This window comes from Canis lupus, chromosome 16 (genome assembly GCF_048164855.1).
Source record: "Canis lupus baileyi chromosome 16, mCanLup2.hap1, whole genome shotgun sequence".
In the NCBI taxonomy this organism is placed as follows: Eukaryota; Metazoa; Chordata; class Mammalia; order Carnivora; family Canidae; genus Canis; species Canis lupus.
The window spans coordinates 18962322-18982375 of NC_132853.1; the positions used below are offsets into that span (position 1 = coordinate 18962322).

Genomic DNA, 20054 nt, shown 5'->3' on the forward strand with positions numbered 1-20054 from the left:
GAGGCACTGGATTCTTGATGGAGTTAGCAGGGTGGGTTGACATCACATGGACCCAGAACCAGCCCCTCCTGCTCTGGCCCAGGGGCTGGTAGAAACCCACACACTGAGTCACTCTCCCCACCACACCCTGACCCTGAACGCCAGGACCCGCAGTGGAACAACACAAACAGGTGTCAGCCTGAGTCAGCTTCTCCTGACACCACACCTGCCACCTCCTCCCACTGGGACACAGGCTTCTCTGATAAGCCAGCCCCGCTATTTGGCCTTCTGGCCCAGCCTTTGGTCCCTTTCAGAAGTGTGAGGCTATTTGCTGGGTTTACCTGTTACCAAGCTTTCTTGCATCACAGATTCCAGCCCAGGAAGTCTGAGCCCAGCCTGCTTTCTCCCACCTGTGTGGGGTTTGTGGGGAACCACTGGGAGCAGGTGTGGAGGTCAGGACCACACCATCAAAGCAAGCTCATGCTCTTTCCTCCCAATGCCCTCGCCCAGAACCTCCCCAATTCCAGAGACTCCAAAATGTCTTAAACATATTTAATAGCTGCAAAGATCCATGTGGATGTGCCAACAAGCATTTGTCTTTCTTTGAAAGACTGGGAAAGAGAAGCGCCCCCTGCTGAGAAAGGTCCTGGTGGTGGAGACCAGTGGAGAATCGGGGTATCTTTCCTGGAGCAGGTAGGGTTGGACCTGGGTGGAAGGAAAGGTTGAAGGTAGGAGACCGCCTCCCCTGTGGAATGAACAGCTGGTGGCTTGAGGCCAAGATGGAGTTAACTGGGGGGAGATGTGACTGAGCAGCAGATGGGGTGGAGGCCTGGGCTGGGAGCTTGGGAAGGCCCAGGACTCTCCCTTTCTGCCAAGGGGACCGAACGTAGGGCTTAGCCTGCAGAGACCACCCTCCTCTCCCCAGATGGTAGGATTTAGGCAGCTGGAGCCCCAGGTGCTGCCCTGCCCGAGGAAGCCTGGAAGCCCAGGTGCAGCCCCGCCAGGTGCCTCCTCCCCTCCAGCCTGGCTACAGCGGGAAGCAGAGCCAGACAAGGACACCATCTCTCCAGAAAAGCCCCAAGTCCTTCAGCAGGCTGGGAAGGACTGAGGCAGGGACAGGGACAGGGGGACGGGGAACATGAAGGTGATGAGCAGATCCAGACAGCAGCATGCCCCAGCCGTGTCATCCCCAGGGCCGCGGAGCCCCACCTATGTCTGCACGTGGGTCAGTTGGACGTCGCCCGCCACTTCCATGTTGTTGATGGCCAGCAGGTTCTTCAGGCGGTGGTAGTACTCAAACAGGTGCTCACCATCCACAGCTACCTTGAAGCAGTGGCCCTCACACATGATCCACACCTGGGCAGAGGCCACATCATTCGCACTCCCCTCGGAAAGTTCTCAGACCTAGACGCAGGCTCGCACCTCCCTCCGCCTTCCTGCCTTCCTCAAACATTCAAGCAGGTCTCACGCCTGCCGTCAGGCCCACTGGGGGAGACACACTTCCCTCCACACGTCACCTGTGCTGTTATATACCCCATCCAGCCCGCCTCGCCCACGTGGGTAACTCTGCTCGCCCTTCAGCCTCGCCCTCCCAGCGAGTCTCCCCTGCCTTCCCCGCACCTCGAGCCCTCCTGGTCGGGTGTCCCCCACCCCACCCCCATTCTGCCACTGACTCCGAGCCTCTAGGGGCAAGAACACCGGCCTGGGCCACCCCTGTCCTCAGTGGCCGGCACACGGCAATGCCTCACACCTGCACAGCTGCAGTGCAGCCTCCTGACTTGTCCTTCCCGCCCCCCTCATTCTCCAGGAGGCAACAGCCACATGTTAAAACATCACGACAGCTGACACTTGTGGCACACTGTGCCCCGGCCACTGTCCCAAGCCTGTCACAGACATTATTTCATTTCATCCTTCTACCTCTATGAGATTGATACTCTCATTAGCCCCATTTTTCCTTTAGATGAGGAAACTGAGGCACAGAGCAGTTAAGTCACTCGCCCCAAGTCACACAGCTATCTGTGGATCAAAGTGTGCTCCTCTCTGGCTTGAAACACACTGACTTATTGCACTGAAATTCAGACTTCTTTCCATGGCTCTCCAGGCCCTACGTTAATCACTGTCAACGCTGGGTGAGGAGCATTAGGGCATATCTAGAAATACGGACGTTCAGGCAGGGGTGCAGCCAAACATTGCTTTTTCTTTCTGAAGCTCCTCAGGTGATTTGCATGTGTAGTCGAGGTCAAGAACACCTGCTCTGTGTGATCAGGCCTCTAGCCACACCACCCACACCTGTCCTACGTACAAGCCCCTCACCTCCCTGTCCCTAGACAGGCCCGGCCATGACTGCTTTTGCAATGATAGCTGCCCATCAGGAATGCCCCCCACCTTGGGCCTTTGCAAGGTGGGATGCTTCTGTCCATGAGGTCTTGGCTTACACTGTGGCCTCCTCTGAGAGCTGTCCATCTAAGGCGGGGTGTCCCCTGCCCCAGAGCTCACTTGATCCCATTATTTATTCTGTTTTGCTTTCTGCACAGACCTATTATTTCCAGTGATCTGTTCATGATTGTTGAATGAATGAGTGAATAAATGAATGACAGCTCATGGTTGGGTCCCACCTGGTACTTATGGACTAAAGGGCCTCAGGCCAGTAACCTGCACTGGTGAATCTGTCCCATTTGCAAGCAGGAGGTACCACCAGCCACCTTATGTGGGACAGTACGGGCACAACAAGAATAGTTGCTGAATAGAATATTCCTGAATATGTGGGGCACTTTCTCTCCGGGGCCCAGCCCTCACCCCAGAGGTGTCAGCTCTCATGTGATTCGAGGGGCCCCCAGACGCCCTCCGCTCCCTCATTCTGTTGGCCCCTGGAGCCCATCTGAGCTCTAGGCTGCAGCCCCTTACCGAGAAGCTCTGGCCTTGGACAAAAGGCATTTTTCGGGGCAGGCTTCGCTCCTCAGACCCCCAAGAGTTGTTGATCTGCGTGTTGCGGACCACGGTGTTCTCATTGAAGCGGGGGTTCAGGTGGAAGGCAATGTCATTCCCAGAGCGCAGGTTGATGTGGAACCTGGGGGTGGACAGCTCAAGTGGACCTCCTCTGCCCCCTGAGCCCTGAGCCCCTACCTGCCCCCACAACCTGCCCAGAGCCAGGGGGATGACCAGGGGGACCTTGGGTTCCTGAGAGCCCTGGCTTACCTCTTGGCACCGGGCAGGACGGTGCCTGACACGATGATGCTCTTGGAGGGGTACAACCCACCCGGGATGGAGGTGAAGAAAGGCATCGGCTGTTGTGGGGAAAGGGGCAGGTCAGCTGCGGGGGGAGGGAGCTTTGTGCCAATTACTGTGAATTTGGACTGTCAACTAAGTTTGACAGCCATACCTGTGAATAATATGTTTTCAAGAAAGAATTCCATGATGTCATTACTTGGTTCAGGAAATGCCAAAGGAAAACTTTCCAGCATTCCTCAAAGTAACGGGCTTCAACTGTCATGAAAAGAACTTCAGTCGGACACAAAAGGATACTTGGGTCAAGAAGGGAAGGCCCTCTAAGATGCTTATGTCGAAGGGACAGTTTTAAAGGTGACAACTCCTTTCAACAGCCTTTTAATTCATTTGGATGTTTCCAGAACTTCAGCTTACAGAAGGACTGCCCTCATGTTGTAAGCCACCCATCACCTCCCACTCTGCCTGACACAGACAAGGCCTCCGCCCTCTCCAAGAAACCACTTACATAGGTTGGGGTGGGGTACGCCATGGGCGGGATGATAGGATTCTGTTGAAAGAGACCAGAAGTTCAGTTTGGGAATGCACACTCACACAGCCCCCCACCTGCTAGCAGGGGCGCCCTAGCGTGTGGCCCTTGGCTTCTCCCTTTCACCTTCCTTCCCAAGTCAGTCTTGGTGGGACTTCTTACCATGTTCCCTGACCTCATCATGGCACCTGCCTGCCCCTCAACCCTTCTACTGGCAGTTTGGCCTCCCATCTGATTCATGCTGGCAGCAGGAGAAGCAGCAGCAGAAGCCTGTGACCAGCAGTGACATCCCAGGGCTTTGTCCCCAGGATGCAGGGCTTCACTCACATTCAGATGCTAGGACCACTGCGCTCCCCTTTCGGTGACGGAAGGACCGGTTTTCTTGCTGGTCCCTAGGGGACCTGCTTCTTAGGCCACTGGGTAAATCCACCCTGATCCAGAATCTCCATTGTCCCAAGGGGAATTTTACTCACATGGCTCTTGAGCAGAAGGCCCAACCCCAAATACCCCCATCCTCCTTGCTACTCTGCTTTCTTCCTGCCTCTGGGACTAGAGTTCAGTCCTTGGTGAAGAGGAAGCGTGGTCAGGCTGTGATTTGACCAGAGCTTTCAGACTTACAGGGAACGGCTGTCCGGGGGTGGTCTGCACAGTGTGGATGACTGTTTGAGTCTAGAAGAAAGAACCAGATTTGAATGGGCTCTCACCAGCATGAAGACCACCACCTGCCACCAGAGGGCACCACTTAACAGACAGCCTATGAGGTGAATTCACCTGGAGCCCCTAACCAGCCCAACCGACCCCCCCAGGCCCCCAGAATTGGCAAGTACAAGTTTCTTCCTCAAGGGGATGAGGTGGGGGCAAAGGTGTCTTCTACTTGGAGAAGAAATAGGCTGCACTTGTGGCCTGTGGCCCACCTTTCTTCTCAGGGGACTTTCTCTAGCGCAGCCCCACTTTCCGGGAGGAATAAGTAAATGTGGGGCCTCGGGCTCCTGTGGCTGCTCATGGAAAGGCGGGGCCTTGAGCAGAAAGGTGGCGATTCAGGTTGTTCCCCACTTCATGAGGGCCAACCACTCCCCCCACCCCCCACCCCCACACACAGTGGGAGAGGCCCGGGGCCTGCCCTGCCTCCTCCTTCTAACACGTGGGAGAAGCAAAATGAGAGGGATCCCAGGAGAACTCGAGAAACTCACGATGGGAGCCGAGCTGCTCTGCCAGACGCCTGGAGACTGACCGGGATGAGAAAAGCAAAACGGCAGTTAATGTTGCTGTTATATTCTGGGGGCGATGCTGGCAGGAACCGTGGTAAAAAAGGCCTCCCCAGACTCAGCTCGCCTACTTCCTGCTCCCCATCAAGCTTTCCAGAGCCAGTAGCTGCAGACTCTCCCCCCCAGTCCATCCCAGGTACGCTCTGGTTGGGAGCGAGGACATGCTCATTGGCTCCTCCAGAGGGAGAGACCACAGCCTCCCTCAGCTCCCAGAGGCAAAACCACGAAATCCAATGCCGAGTCTTATAGTCAGGTGAGGCCCTCGTGAAGGCCCCACTGCCCCAGGCTCTGGCCCCAGCGCTCTCACAGGGGAGGCACCCTCAGCTCCTGTTTCACTAGTGAGGCCAATCCACTTGCCCGAGCCCCTCCAGGTACAAGTGATAGGATCCCAAATGCTACCCAGTTCTGGTTCATCATATCTGCCACACCCTGTCCTCTCCAGGCCAGAACCAAAGTCGGACTGCCCTGCAAAGACTCCCCGAAGCTTGCCCAGCCCTGAAGTCATCTCGGCAGAAAGCACATGCCCCCTTGGGACCTCGATGGACCATGGAAAGCTGGGTAGAGAGGCACCCCTTCCTATAGCCACCCCCCCCCTCCAGTAGCCACAGGAAGGGCTGGGCCCTGCTTCCCTTCTTGTTCTGACCCTCTCCCCACCAGACTATCCTTGCCCTGGCCAGTCTCCCATTCTGCTGGCTGTGCACGCCACACCCCACGTTCCTGGAGTCCCTGCTGCTTGCTCAGGCACTGTGCAAAGTGGGGGGATACAGATGAACAAGCCACAGTCCCAGCCCACAAGGGGCTTGTGGGTGTGGGGGAGGAGGGGCCGAGTGACAGGGACAGACATGTAAGCACAGTTACAACAGGATGTGGTAGCTGGCATAGCACGGATATGGACGAAGTCCACGGGGTCACGGGGGAGCACCCGATGATGTTCCAAGCACCAAAGATGCTCCAAAAGAGTGACATTTAAGCAGAACATTGAAGGGCTGGTTAAGGTCAGCTGGGGGGTTGGGGAGGGGTGGCGCAGAATGCTGTCAGCACTGGGACTGCAGGTGCCAAAAGTATGGTAGCCCAAGAAAGCCTCAAGTGAGGGAGTGTGGCCAGGAGGTGGGCTGGGGCAGGACTGGGGGGGCTGGGTGGGGTTCTGCACATCCTGCTGGGGAATCCAGGCTTTACTAGAAGACCTTGGATGGAGCCTTTAAGATGTTTAAGCAGGGAGAGGATGCAATCAGATTTGGATGTACAAGGGTCAGGGTCTCAGTGGGTGGGGTGGGTGGGGAACTAGACCAATGGTCTTTGTAGTCAGGGGTCAGATGGCCTAGCCTGAGGAAGGCAGTGGTGTGAGGATGGAGAGGCATGGGAGCACCACAGGGGTAAGGAGGGGAAGAGAGAGCCAGGGCCAACCCCCAGGTCCTCAGCTCAGCCCAGGTGGTGTGGTGCAGACAGGACAGCTATGGGTGGGCATGATGGGGCCTGCCTGCTGGAACCAGCCTCTTGGACCCTCTGTCCTTCCTGCTGAGTGCTCAGCCTCCAAGGCCTCCACATCAAACTCACTTTTGGCTTTCGCCCCTTGGGCCTGGGTGGGAAACAGGCAGTCTGGGGGAACTGCATCGTGGAGAAGGCAGGCTGGGTAATGGTAACTCGGGTGTTCTGTTAAAACAAAAGGCACCACAGCGTGAAGAGAAACATTAGTGGAGTTAGAGGGCAGGCGCCTGGGCCAGAGGGAGGAAGCCTGGCAGGAAGGGGAGGGGAGGGCACTCAGGATCACACGGAGGGCCAGAGGCAGGGATTAGGTTCCAGCGAGGGACAGCAGGCCACGAGCTCTCTCCTCACACCCCTACTCCCCTCCATCTCTCTCTCCTTCCCTGCTCTCTCCCCCCAGTAAGGAGGGAATATGAGAGATTAGGACAAAACAGAAAGGAGCTTGCATCTGTTGCAGGCCTACTGTGTGCTTTTCTCATCTCAGTGAGCACAGACTGAAAGTGGTGACAGCAGCTCCACCCAGCCTCCTACAGCCCTGTGGGAACATAGGTCCTGTGTCTCCCATCCTCCTGGTTTTCAAAATGGCCAGAAATCCAGATTTCCATGTGATACCACCTGACTTTTTCTTTTTAAATTGTGGTAAATAAGATTTCCCATCTCGGGGGATCCCTGGGTGGCTCAGCAGTTGAGCGGCTGCCTTCAGCCCGGGGTGTGATCCTGGAGACCCGGGATGGAGTCCCACATCGGGCTCCCTGCATGGAGCCTGCTTCTCCCTCTGCCTGTGTCTCTGCCTCTCTCTCTCTCTCCCTCTGTCTCTCATGAATAAATAAATAAAATCTTTTTAAAAATTTCCAATCTCAACCAATTTTAAGTGTACGGCTCCGTGGCATTAAGTACATTCCTACGATGGTGTGGCTGGTACCACCAGCCATCTCCAGAATGCAGAAACTTCTTCTCCTGATCTTTTAGATGCTGGCAACACATTCAAAAACGTTAAAACACAGAGAAGGTCAAATAGAGCCTGGCGTGGGCCCATACAGGCTGTTTTGTGACCTCTGACATATATTGCCACTGGGGCAGCAGTGACTATGCCCCTTCCACAGATGGGGGAACTGAGGCTGGGGGAGGCAAAGTCGCTTGTCTCAGATCCTGCAGTGGATGACAATGTGCAGACTTGAGCTAGATTCCGTTAGATTCCCAAATTCTTTCTGGATCCACATGGCCTCCTGACCGTGGTAGAAGTAGAGAATGAGAGAGGAGTGGCCTGGGAGTCTGAGAGACTGAGGCGACTGTTCTGGACAAAGACAGGAACACAGAAGGACAAGACAGGGGAGCTGGACGGGTATCCCCAGAATCACCTGGGTAGGAGATTGGCTGTTACCATCAGGCCCACCCAACAGGAAGTATAGCTAGATGGGGCCCCACACTCGGCCTCTGAGACAAGTGCCAAGTGGACAATCTGACCTGGAAGCTAATGTAGGACAGCTGCACAGCCCCAGTGATGGAGAGGGTGTCCACATAGTGGAAGGGCACGCGATGTGAATACTGCGTAAAATGGCTCCCGTTCACCGTCACCTGCCAAGACAAATGCATATTCCAGAAGAGGGGTCTCAGGCCAAGGCAGAAGATCTGTGCCCCTGCTCCCAGGAATTAAGACCTATGTCTGGTTTTCACATCTGTCCCCTGGGAGGTCAGGGGCACCAGCCTTCAGAGCTGTGCCAGTTGTAAGAACATGGCCTTACAACAACAAGATCCAAAGTGTATCTGAACCTAGTCTCTAATTGGCTCTTCTTGACTTTTTGGGTTCTTATGGTTGTTTATTGCAGTTTCTCTTTCTAATCTGAGCTTCCCTGAGGTTTTATTTAAATATGCATAAACATGTTCATGGGGAGCAGAGGAGAGGCAACCCTGGCTTGTACATTGAGTGGGAGGCACATCCACCCCCACATGGAGGACAGACACGGGGATACTCCCCACCCCCCACCTGTCTCCCAAGCCCAGATACACTACTCTGTTTACCAGTGCAATGCACAACAAAACTAAGCCATCCCTAGAACCTGGATAAAGCCTGAACAATATAGGGGCATCTGGGTGGTTCAGTCAGTTTAGCGGCTCAGGTCATGATCTCAGGGTCCTAGGATCAAGCCCCACATCGGGCTCCCTGCTCAACGGGGAGTCTGCCTCTCTCTCTCCCCAGCTTGTGTTCTCTCTCTCTCAATCAATTGAATAAATGAATGGATGAATGAATGAATGAATGAATGAATAAATAAATAAATAAATAAATAAATAAATAAATAAATAAATCTATCCAAGAGAAAGAAGAAAAGGCTACAACAATATTACTGAAAAACAAGTGTTATCCCGGACCTGCAGTGGAGGAATGGCTACAGCAAAGGAATAGGATTAACTAGAACTTTAAAGATCTGCAGGGCCAAAAAGCACCATGGTGATGTATCTAGTTCTTATTTCCTGAGTAAAAGAAGCGATATGTGTACCTGTAGATGCAAGGGAAGGTGTGTGAGGAGACCGTAACCCCAGAAGCACCCCTACAAGGGGAAGGTGCTGCTGGGTAATGGCACTGCACGTGTGATTACTTAAAAGCTCAGGTGCTTTATAGGAGGCACCTGGGTGGCTCAGTTGGTTGAGAGTCCAACTCTTGATTTTGGCCCAGGTCACGGTCTCAGGGTCATAGGATCAAGCCCTGCATCAGGCTCTTTCGCTCAGCAGAGTCGGCTTGAGATTCTCTCTCCCCCTCTCCCTCTGCTTGCACTCTCTCAATACATACATACGTATAATCTTTTTTAAAAAGTGAAGGCTCACATGCTTTATAAAAGGCTATTCACCACATGCGATGGGGCTGGGAGGTAGGCAGCAGGAAAGGGGGGGGGGTCACTGCTCACCTTGAAATCGCAGCTGTTCACCATGAAGCAGAGCTCAAATGGATTCCCCATCTGGAAGGGCATCTGCATCTTCCTCTCCTCTGACCCCCAGGATCCTTTCTGCTTCGTGTTACAGACCACATATCCACCCTCCTCAAAGCGAGGGTTGAAGTGGAAGGCGATGTCACTGTCGCTGTGGCCACTATGAAAGTTCACAGCAAACCTAGCAGAGGGAAAGCGGGCAGCCTTCTGTAGCCTGGTTTATCGCCCGCAGAGGGGGCAGCCTTGTGCCTTTGAGCTTTTGACTTGGGATTGTGTCAGTCTGTAGACCTGGACCTGCGTGCAACTTGTATGGCAGGTTTGGGACTGTCCTTGGTTGGTTGCTATCCTTCCTAGTCACCTAATTTGCACTTCCTGTGTTTTTGTGCAGTGATTGCAATTTGCCCTTACAGTGTGATTTTCCAAAAATACATAGGAAATGGGTAGAGAAAAATGTTGACACTAGCAACAAGAGGCATAGGGCTTGAACATGGATTCAGATTTATATCAGAGACGGAAGTCAAGAAATGTGCCCAGAAGCAAGTGACTTTCATGCCAACTTGATACTTGGAGGCCAGTCTCCATCAGCTCAATTGCAAAAGAAGAAAACAAATTTAAAGAATGTGTGAAATTGGGCACCAGGGTGGCTCTGTTGGTTAAGCGTCCGCCTTCGGCTCAGGTCATGGTCCCAGGGTCCTGGGATGGAGCCCCACATCGGGCTCCCTGCTCAGTAGGGAGTCTGCTTCTCCCTCTACCTCTCCCCCATTTGTCATCTCTCTCTCAAATAAATAAATAATATCTTTTTTAAAAAATGGGGGAAGAAGAAGGAGAACATGTGAAATTGATGAAATATACCTACAAAGGGAGTTACTAATAGAGAAACATCGATTAAACAGTAGCTCCAGGCATAAGAGCTTTCCATATGTCTGTCTGTCTCTCAATGGAGGTTGGCTTGTGTCTCACGCATGATGTGTGGGGAGGTGGCCCTGAAGTCAGCAGGCAGGCCTGGTCCCAGATCAGACCCCAGCTCTGCACTGTTTGTCATTTGTGATCATCCTGAACCACACTACTCTCAGGTCACCATACCCTGGGAGCTGAGTGACTTCTTTTCTCTGGGGATGCTTAGTGAGGCGGTGTTCAGGAGGCCCCCAACCAAGTAAAAGCCTGTTCCTATCTCTCCTCAGAGGAAGCCCCCTCACCATCAAAACCACCTTTGGGTACAGCCATGGCTCTAAGGTGAGGAATTAAAACAAAGAACTTTGCAAAGAGCCTGGCTCACAAAAGGGGCACAATAAACGTTTGCTGGTCCTAAAACAAGTTCCAGTCTGAGGTTCTCCTCCCAGGCACCTCTGTCTTACCCCAGCCTTCCCTGAACTCAGCACCAGCCTCATTTGCCACCTGCTTCTCGGGGTCACTCTGGTCTCCCCAGCTACCGCCCAGTGCTCTCCTGTCATCCACAGCCCCCACAGCATCAAGCCCAGGGGTGGGCCTTAGGAGACATTCTATTAAATTCTTGCAGAGCCTGCTTGATTTCTTGCTAGAGGAACGTGAGTTCTGGATATTGTCCTCAACACCAGGTAGCTCCGAGCCAGCAGGCCCCACAGGAAACTGCCATGGCCCTGAACCCAGCCAGCCCTCCTTCTGGGAAAGGAGGCTGCCAGGGACTCTGGAAGCAGCAAGTCTAAGCCTGTATTCTTCTGGAAATGGAGAATATTGTTTCTGAAGTGTCTCTGGGTGGGCAGCCCGGGTGGCTCAGTGGTTTAGCGCCTCCTTCAGCCCAGGGCCTCATCCTGGAGACCTGGGATCGAGTCCCATGTCAGGCTCCCTGCATGGAGCCTGCTTCTCCCTCTGCCTGTGTCTCTGCCTCTCTGTGTGTGTGTGTCTCTCATGAATAAATAAATCTTAAAAAAAAAGAAAGAAAGAAATGTCTCTGGGTGTATTTTTCCCTCCAGCTTAGAAAAATCCTGTCTTAGGGGCACCTGGGTGGCTCAGCAGTTGAGCATCTGCCTTCAGCTCAGGTCGTGATCCCAGGGTCCTGGGATCGAGTCTTGCATCGGGCTCCCCATGGGGAGTCTGCTTCTCTCCCTGCCTGTGTCTCCACCTCTCTCTCTGTGTCTCTCATGAACAAATAAATAAAATCATAAAAAAAAACACAAAAACAGGGGGGATCCCTGGGTGGTGCAGCGGTTTGGCACCTGCCTTTGGCCCAGGGCGGGATCCTGGAGACCCGGGATCGAATCCCACATCGGGCTCCCGGTGCATGGAGCCTGCTTATGTCTCTGCCTCTCTCTCTCTCTCTGTGACTATCATAAATAAATAAAAATTTTAAAAATTTTAAAAAAATTAAAAAAAACAAAAACAAAAACAAAAACAAATCCCCACCTTAGAAAATCCCTGCCCCCAGGGAAGGATGAGGGCAGGAACTTTTCGGGGGTGGGGGGGAGAGGTGGGGCCGGTCTCTGTTGGACAGGATGGGAGTAGAAAGCCATCCTGGTGCTGGAGGAGAGGGAGGCAGGGGGAGAAAGGGACATTCAGAGGCCGAGGTCCCCAAGTCCCCTGCTGGTAGGGAGTAGGGAACTCTTGGCCTCGCTCCCCTCAGAGTCTCCTGGGGGCCCTGAGGTCTCTCAGAGAAGACCCACGATCTGCATGGCCATATCCACCCAGCAGGGAAAGCCACAGTGGAGGAAGTTGTCTAGAATCGAGGTGCCCAGCTGGGCCTGGGAGTGGTGTGAAGGGATCCAGGAGGTCCCAGACCCCTGGGAGGTGATCAAAGAGAGGACCAAGAGAAGGGCTTCCAAGAGAGAGGACCACGTGTCCTCTGTGTATCCCCCAGGTACACAGACCCCATGCAAACTGGGCAAGAGCCCCACTGCCTCACGCCACCTGGACGCTGCAGTCGTTACAGCGACTGCATGAGCTTCAGAGGGGCCTCCAGCCTCTGCAGAGATGGCAAGCTCCTCCCTGTTCCTGGAGATGCTCCCTTGAAAAGGGGGAGGGGGAAAGAGCACGAGAGGGGTGTTTGTATTTTGAACCAACTTAGCATTTCCCTGAAAAGACCTTGAAACTGAAAGAGACCAAAATGCACTTGATGACAAGTTTAAAATAAATCTAGATCAGCCAAATGAGGGTTCCGGGCAGTTATGGGAAATGAAAGAAGCGATACCGGGCCGGGCACAGGCAGCTCAGGGGGTGTTGGGTGAAACAACCTGAGCTGATGGCCGCCACGGTTTGCTAAGAGCAGAGTCTGGAGGAAAGAAACAGTTCCAGGTACCTGGTTCCATTGCAGTAAAGAATGGTCCCATTGATTGTGATTTTAAGTCCGTCCTGGAGACCCCCCTGGATTTTCCCGGAGAAGGGGACACCCTGCAAGGAGAAAATGCAGGTCAGTCAGTGGGCCTGCCTCCTCCTGCTTGTTCGTCAGCACTTGTAGCGAGGCCTGGGTGTGTCAGGCCCGTGCAAGGGCGTCTCAGCCTCACAGATCTTCCAGGCCTATGAGGAAGCAGACTTGAGTCCAGGTAGTTCCACAGACATTCTGCAATTGTTCCGGGGACACTTTGGGGCTCCGAGAGTTGTGATGGGGCACTGGCCTCCCTTGAGCATCTGAGAGGAAATGACAGTTTCTAAGAGGAGGAAGTAGCATGTCCACAGCCCAGAGATGGGAAGAAGCCAGGGTAGTGATGGGGGCTGTGGGAGACCCCAGGCCAAGCTCCTAGCAAAAGCTCCAGGGCCCTGGCTAGAGACTCGAAATGCCCAAGGGACCACAGAGACCACCAATGTGTTCTAGAGGATAAACCTTCTGCTCGTGACAAGGCCAGGAAGAAGGCATCCTCCCCTGCTCCTGCCCACCCCACCCCCGGGACTATGGTGACCACGACTTTGCCCTCCCAGCCACCTCAGGTAGCACCTCAGTCCCAGGATCGAGTCCCGCGTCGGGCTCCCTGCATGGAGCCTGCTTCTCCCTCTGCCTGCGTCTCTGCCTGCCTCTCTCTGTGTGTCTCTCATGAATAAATAAATAAATTCTTTAAAAAAAACTTTTAAAAAAATGGATTTGATGTAGCCTCCACAAAAAAAAGAAGAGGAAGAAGGAAATTCTTTGAGAACTGATATGAAATGATTCCATTTGTATGTAAAAAATGGGTGGGGGAGGCTATAAACATGCATTTAACTTATTATAGATGAAATATGTGTGGATGGATTCAAAGACACTGACAACCCTGGTTGACTCCAAGGAGGAATGGGGGGCTGACTCCACTGCCCCCCACATCCACATTCCAATCCCCAGACTTTGTGGATGCTGTATGTCACCTTACAAGGCGAAGGGGACTTACAGGTGTGATTAAGTAAAGGATCCTGAGAGGGGGAGGTTATCCTGGATTATCTGGGTGGGCCTCCAGGTCCTCGGAGAGGGAAGCAGGAGAACAGTCAGTAAGTAGTAGGACATGTGACAACAGAGGCAGGAAGCTGCTGGCTGTAAAGATGGCAGAAGGGACCCCCAGCCAAGGTAAGCCAGCTGCCTCTGGAAGCTAGAAAAAGCAAGCAAGGCAAGATCTTCCTTTGAAGCTTTATTGATACTTCTAAATTTCTGACCCCCAGAAGTGTAAGAAAGCAATTTTGTGTTGTTCTAACTCTGGCAGGACAAGGCTGTGGTGCAATTTGGGCACGTGAGGGGGGGGGGGGGGCACGCACATGCACAACCGCACACTTCTATGAGAAAGAGAGAGAACTTTTGGATTTACGGTCCCACAGACATGGGTTCGCCACCCCCCACCACCACCAGTTCCTTGTGCTAACAGCTCTCCTACTGGGCAAGTCACTTGACCTGTCTGCACCCCAGGTCCCTTCTCAGAACAATAGCACTGCCTGACAGTGTTCTTGAGAGGATTAGATGAGAGCCCCAGTGGTGTCCAGGCCTTTGACAATGGCAACTGCTTGCATCAGGATGAATTAATCCCTCTACTCCTGGCTGTGCCTGGAGCCTGAGGACTTCTTCCTCCTCTTCCGGCCAGGCTCTACAGGTGTGAGGGTGGGCAGCCTCCATCTGGAAGCCCCGTGTCACCAGAGGACCCAGCTGGCAGAGGGGGCTCACCAGCAGGAGGCAGCAGGAGACTTTTAGCCAAAGGATGCTGCCCTCCCCACCAAGAGGTTCTGCTGCCCTTTTGGTGACTTAACCTGCCCCTATTACCTCATTACCCAGTATTAGTGCACTTTTACAGAGGAAACTGAGGCACAGAAGATTTGGTAGTTTGCCCAAAGCCACTTACCTGGTCAGCAAAAGCATGGGGTTGAAACTCTAGCACTCGTGCCCCACAGGCTGCTTCTCAGGATGAAGCACAGAAATCCTCTCCTGGCTCACCAAACGCTTCCCAGACCAAACATTGAGTCTTGTTCTAATTGTGGTTCCAGATTCTGTCCTGGACCTCTAATAAGGCTGACCAGGTGAGGCGGGTGGCAGGTGACACCATGGGCAAGGAATGGGGGCCAGACTCCCCAGGCAGCCTGGCCGTGTGACCTTCCCACCCCACTTTGGAGGAAGCAAGGTTCCCACAGCTGGATGTCAGTGGGCTGTTTGGGAGAGGGTGCCCATGAGGGTGGGCAGGTGTTCCCGAGCCTGGGGCGGGGTGGTGGTGGCTGCAACCATCTTATTTCTTGTCTGGACTCCAAGGCCCTGTTTTAGCTCACTGTTGCCCATAGGAGGATTTTCCTTCTGATTTGAACATCTCGGATGCAAGGATCGGAAAGTAAAAACTAGTCAGCAGAATAATTAAATGTCAGGGCCTGGGAGGATCTTGGGGATTCTCTGTCTGATGGAGAAGGAACCCAAGGTGACATGTTTTTGTTTTTGGTTTTTTTAATTGGCATTTTATTTTATTTTATTTTATTATTTTAATTTTTTTTAAAGATTTTATTTATTCATGAGAGACACACAGAGAGAGAGAGAGAGAGGCAGAGACACAGGCAGAGGGAGAAGCAGGCTCCATGCAGGGAGCCCGATGTGGGACTTGATCCCAACAACAACAAAAACCGAAAGGCAGCCCTTTGAGCCACACGCTGCAGGAACAGCCCACTTCCTTCTCACTCCTGAGATGGCCCCTCTACAGACTCCCTTGGCCTGCCTCTGCCTTAGCTTACCTCTCAGGGAGCAGAAACCTCAGGTCTTCCCTGCTGCCTCCAGACTCCTAATACTACAAAACACTTCCCAAGGACCCCCAGTGTGCCAGGCACTGTTCAAACACTCGAGACATGCTGCCTCTCAAATCCTTACTTAACCCTAGGAGGTGAGCTTGAGGATGATCCCCATCTTACAGATGTGGAAATTGAGGCCCAGAGAGGTCAAAGTAACTTGCCGGAGGCCACCCAGCTATTCAATGGCTGGACCCAGTCTCCAAAGTAAGCTCACTGAACTGCCCCGCTGGGCTGTTAGCCTCCCTCAGGAACCCGGTTTATTTCCCTGTTCGTACAAACTGTCACTCTCCTAGTTATCGTTCATGCCTGTCTCCCACTCCCCATTTCCCCTCACCAAGGACAGGCTCCCAGGGGAGCTTGGTAAGCATTAGTCAAAGGCACAACCCCCGGTGATCACCAGCCCACCAGCCCTGGGAAGCAGGGGACACCGGCTTGGGGTTGTGTCAGGATTGCCTCACTTAACTTTGCCCACTTGTGCCCTCTTTGGGACGTCTGCCCTCTTCACCTGCTGCCACCCCAGAGTTACCTCTCTGGGGACCCAGTGCATCCTGGGGCCCGCACCACCCCTGCCGGCAGCCCCGGAACTCACCGGGCTCAGGTAGGGAGGCTGGGAGCTGCTGAAGGCCATCTTCACACCACCTCTGTGGCCACCAATGCTCTTCACACCAGCCAGCCGGTCCTCTGCTCTGGGAGGAGTTATTACCAGGGAAATAGAAACCAAAGCAAATTGGCAGTGACCCAAGGAGGAGGAGCCAGGGGCAGGAGGAAGTGGGTCTAGAAAAAGAAAGCAAGTAGCGTGTTGAGGGGGGGCTGGAGGTATGACCCAGGCAAGGATAGGGACACTCCCCACCCCAGTGAAATTTTCCCCTCCTCTCTCCTTTGCTCCACCCCTTTCAGAAAGCCTTAGGGAGCCTAGATAAACATCCTATGAGTGAGCCTGCATTTCTCTTCCTGCACCCTCATTCCCTCCTAGCCACCCCCAGAGGGCCCTGATAAAGGCAGAACTTCAGGTCTGTGCTGGTGTGCTCTCTCTCTCTCTCTCTCTCTCTCTTTCCCTACAGCCTCCCTGTGTAGCCCCTGTGTGCCCTGCAGCCCCTATGACTTGTGAGTAAGAAACCTCGAATTTTCACAGGTCCCCGATGGTTGCTGCTGAGTTGTGCCTTGTAGGCATAAGAAGAACCAAAGGGCTGGTCCAGCCACAACACTGGCTCCAATGCAGGAAATATCTGAGGGGGTCTCACCACAAGTGGTATGAGGTCAGTGAGCACCCCAGGTATTTCTAGCCTGTAGCATCACTGAATCGGCTGAGACAAAAGCAACAACAGTTTGGTGGTTCCTTAAAAAACTAAACATAGAGGGCACTTAGGTGGCTCAGTGGTTAAGCATCTGCCTTTGGCTCAGGGTGTGATCCTGGGGTCCTGCGATCAAGTCCTGCATGGGGCTCCCCACGGGGAGCCTGCTTCTTCCTCTGCCTATGTCTCTGCCTCTCTCTGTGTCTCTCATGAATAAATAAATAAAACCTTAAAAAAAAAAAACCTAAACATAGAATTCTTTCATGATCCAGCATTACCACTTCACATGTGCCATAAAGGATTGAAAGCAGGGACTCGAAGAGATATTTAAAACCCATATTTATAGCAGCATTATTTATAATAGCCAAGAGATAGGAGCAACCCAAGTGTCCATCGTTGGATACACGGATTAAAAATGTGTGTGTCGGGATCCCTGGGTGGCACAGCGGTTTGGCCTCTGCCTTTGGCCCAGGGCACGATCCTGGAGTCCCGGGATCGAATCCCACATCAGGCTCCCGGTGCATGGAGCCTGCTTCTCCCTCTGCCCGTGTCTCTGCCTCTCTCTCTCTCTGTGTGACTATCATAAATAAATAAAAATTTAAAAAAAATGCGTGTGTCTGTGTGTCTATAGAATGGAATATTATGCAGTCTTAAAAAGGGGGGAAATTTTGACATAAGCTACAACGGTGGATGAATCTTGAAGACATTACACTGAGTTGAAAGAAGCCAGTCACAAAAAAACAAACGCTATATAAGTTCATTTACATGAGGTATCTAGAGCAGTCAAATTTATGGAAAAGAAAGTAGAATTGTGGTTGCACAGGGGTTGGGTCAAGGGGAATGGGGATTTGTTTAATGGTTATGGAGTTTCAGTTTTGCGAGATGAAGAATGTTGTGAGTCAATGGCAGTACAACAGTGGGGAAGTACTCGATGCCCTCAAACTGTACACTTTAGAAAAAACTGTACACTTTAAAAGGGCTAAGATAGTAAGTTTTATGTTATGGGTGTTTTACCACAATTAAGAATTTTTTTAGGGAAAAAAAAAAAAAAGAATTTTTTTAGGGGCACTTGGGTGGCTCAGTGGTTGGGCGTCTCCCTTTGGCTCAGGTTGTGATCCCACCCAGGGTCCTGGGACCGAGTCCTGCAACAGGCTCCCCATAGGGAGCCTGCTGCTTCTCCCTCTGCCTATGTTTCTGCCCCCCTCTCTCTGTGTCTCTCGTGAATAAATAAATAAAAATCTTTAAAACAATAAAATAAAAAATTTTTTTAGAATGTGACTCTGGGGATCCCTGGGTGGCTCAGCTGTTTGGTGCCTGCCTTCGGCCCAGGGCCTGATCCTGGAGTCCCGGGATCAAGAACCACATGGGGCTCCCTGCGTGGGGCCTGATTCTCCCTCTGCCTGTGTCTCTGCCTCTCTCTCTCTCTCTCTCTCTGTCTGTCTCTCATGAATAAATAAATAAAATCTTAAAAAGAAAAAAAAGAATGTGACTCTGATGGTCTGTATTGTCAGGCCAAGAACTGATGATCACTGTGGGGTCTCTGCTCCATTTGGTCTCACAGGGCCGAATCCAAAGCACTTCCTGCTGGACTGATAAGGGCGGGCGGGCCTCCAGGGCTTTCCAGGGGAGACCAGACCAGCTGACAAGGAATCCGAATCTCACGCTAGGGTAGGGGAGGGCAGAGGAGGGAGAGGAGAGCCAGGGCCAGAGCAGAGCCAGGGCCCCAAAGCAATGCAGCACCTGCCAGGAGGTCCCCAGGGAACTCTGTCGGTCTCCTCAGGACTGAAGGGGAGAGGTGGGCTCTCAGCCGGGGATTGTGGGGAGGAAGGGTCCCCAAAGAACTTCCCAGGCAGCAAAGGTGAAATCCTGGAGCTGAGTTCGGCCAAGTTTAGGAAAGGACAGAGGCAGCGAGCAAGAGAGGGAGTGGAGGAGGGCAGAGCCCACAAAGGCAGGGCCGGTCGGAGTCCAGACCTTACTTCACAAGCAATGAGGAGCCTTTAGAAGTTGCTGATTTTTCAATCAAGGTAGAAACTACAAACAGTAAAGTGCACCGGTCCTTAGTGTAGAGGGGAAGAAGGTGGTAGATGTCTGCATGCGTGTAACTACCAGGGGCATCAGGAGGGAGGACTCTTGCCCCCAGGGGCTCCCTCATGGCTCCTCCCAGCCAGTACCCGCCTCCCCCACAGTAACTACCATTCTGACTTCTCTCACTATAAACTCGTCTGACATGCTTTTGAACCTCCCATAAATGAAATCTTACGGCAACGGCACGTGCCCTTTGGAGTCTGGCTTCTCTCACTGAACAGGCCGTGTAGGAGCTTTTCTTTGCGGCCTGGTGCGCCTTTGTATGGGCAAACCATAATTTATCCATTCGTTCTTCTGCTGATGGAGATTTGTGTGGCTTTCAGCTTTATCTCTACAGCTGCTGTGAACAACGGTGGTGTGCGTATCTCCTGGCGCACAGACGCATGGTGCCTGTGGGACTCACCGCAATGCGGGGTAGACAGGTCTCCCTTTAGCGGCCTAGAAGGTCTTCAGCAGATAACAGACACAATCAGATGTGTAGTTTGGGAGAATCACACAAACTTCCGTGTGAAGCCTAGAGAAGCTTCGGCAATGGTGAGGGTCAGGGACTCATGTTCCAGTCTTGCACTCAGGAAGGTGTCTTGTACAAAACAGAAACTTAACAAAACTCTAGCTTGCAACTTGCTTCTTCCTCCTTTCTTGTGCAACCAAAGGTTGACCTTGCACTCTAGAGTGACCCCAGGGAGACCGTGTCCTTAATGATCTAGATAAGATTGACTCGAACCACATGCCAAACCTCAAAACTTTCCAAGGACCATTGTTTAATTTTGGTGTGTGATGAAAAGATCAGATTGTCGTGGATGTTGGCTCGCAACTACTGTTTCCACATATTTACATAAATTAAATGAGTTCCTTTTATCTTTCCTTCTCTGCCTTCCTGCCTGTCAGGGGCCATGCTCTTAGCCAGGTCACTGTTCTGCTTCTCAGATAGTTTGGTGAGAAAAAGCCCGTGGCTTGCATTCAGACAGACCTAGGATTCATTCCTGAATGATATGTATTGTAAATCCTAGGGCAACTACTAAAAAAATAAAACAGAGGATAGCTAAGAGAAGATAAAAATGTAGAAAAGACAACGTGGAATTTAAAGGATACCTTTTAA

At 52.6% G+C, this 20054-nt stretch overlaps 1 protein-coding gene across 3 annotated transcripts; it reads right to left on the bottom strand.

Annotated features, from left to right (window-relative positions):
- Positions 1-517: 517 nt before the first annotated feature.
- LGALS9 (galectin 9) lies at positions 518-19547 on the bottom strand. 3 transcript variants are annotated; one of them, XM_072779374.1, is made up of 12 exons: positions 19359-19547; positions 16168-16352; positions 12667-12758; positions 9378-9579; positions 7942-8052; positions 4921-4956; positions 4349-4399; positions 3710-3751; positions 3175-3263; positions 2884-3046; positions 1189-1335; positions 518-684 (listed from the first exon to the last, which is right to left on the bottom strand). In XM_072779374.1, the coding sequence occupies exons 2-11, from the start codon at positions 16204-16206 to the stop codon at positions 1189-1191; spliced, it is 972 nt and encodes a 323-aa protein (XP_072635475.1). In that variant the 5' UTR covers positions 16207-16352; positions 19359-19547; the 3' UTR covers positions 518-684. The 3 variants fall into 3 exon arrangements, with proteins under 3 accessions (XP_072635475.1, XP_072635473.1, XP_072635474.1); XM_072779372.1 differs by lacking the exon at positions 19359-19547 and adding an exon at positions 6550-6645 and having other exon boundaries at positions 16168-16325; XM_072779373.1 differs by lacking the exon at positions 19359-19547 and having other exon boundaries at positions 16168-16397.
- Positions 19548-20054: the final 507 nt, after the last annotated feature.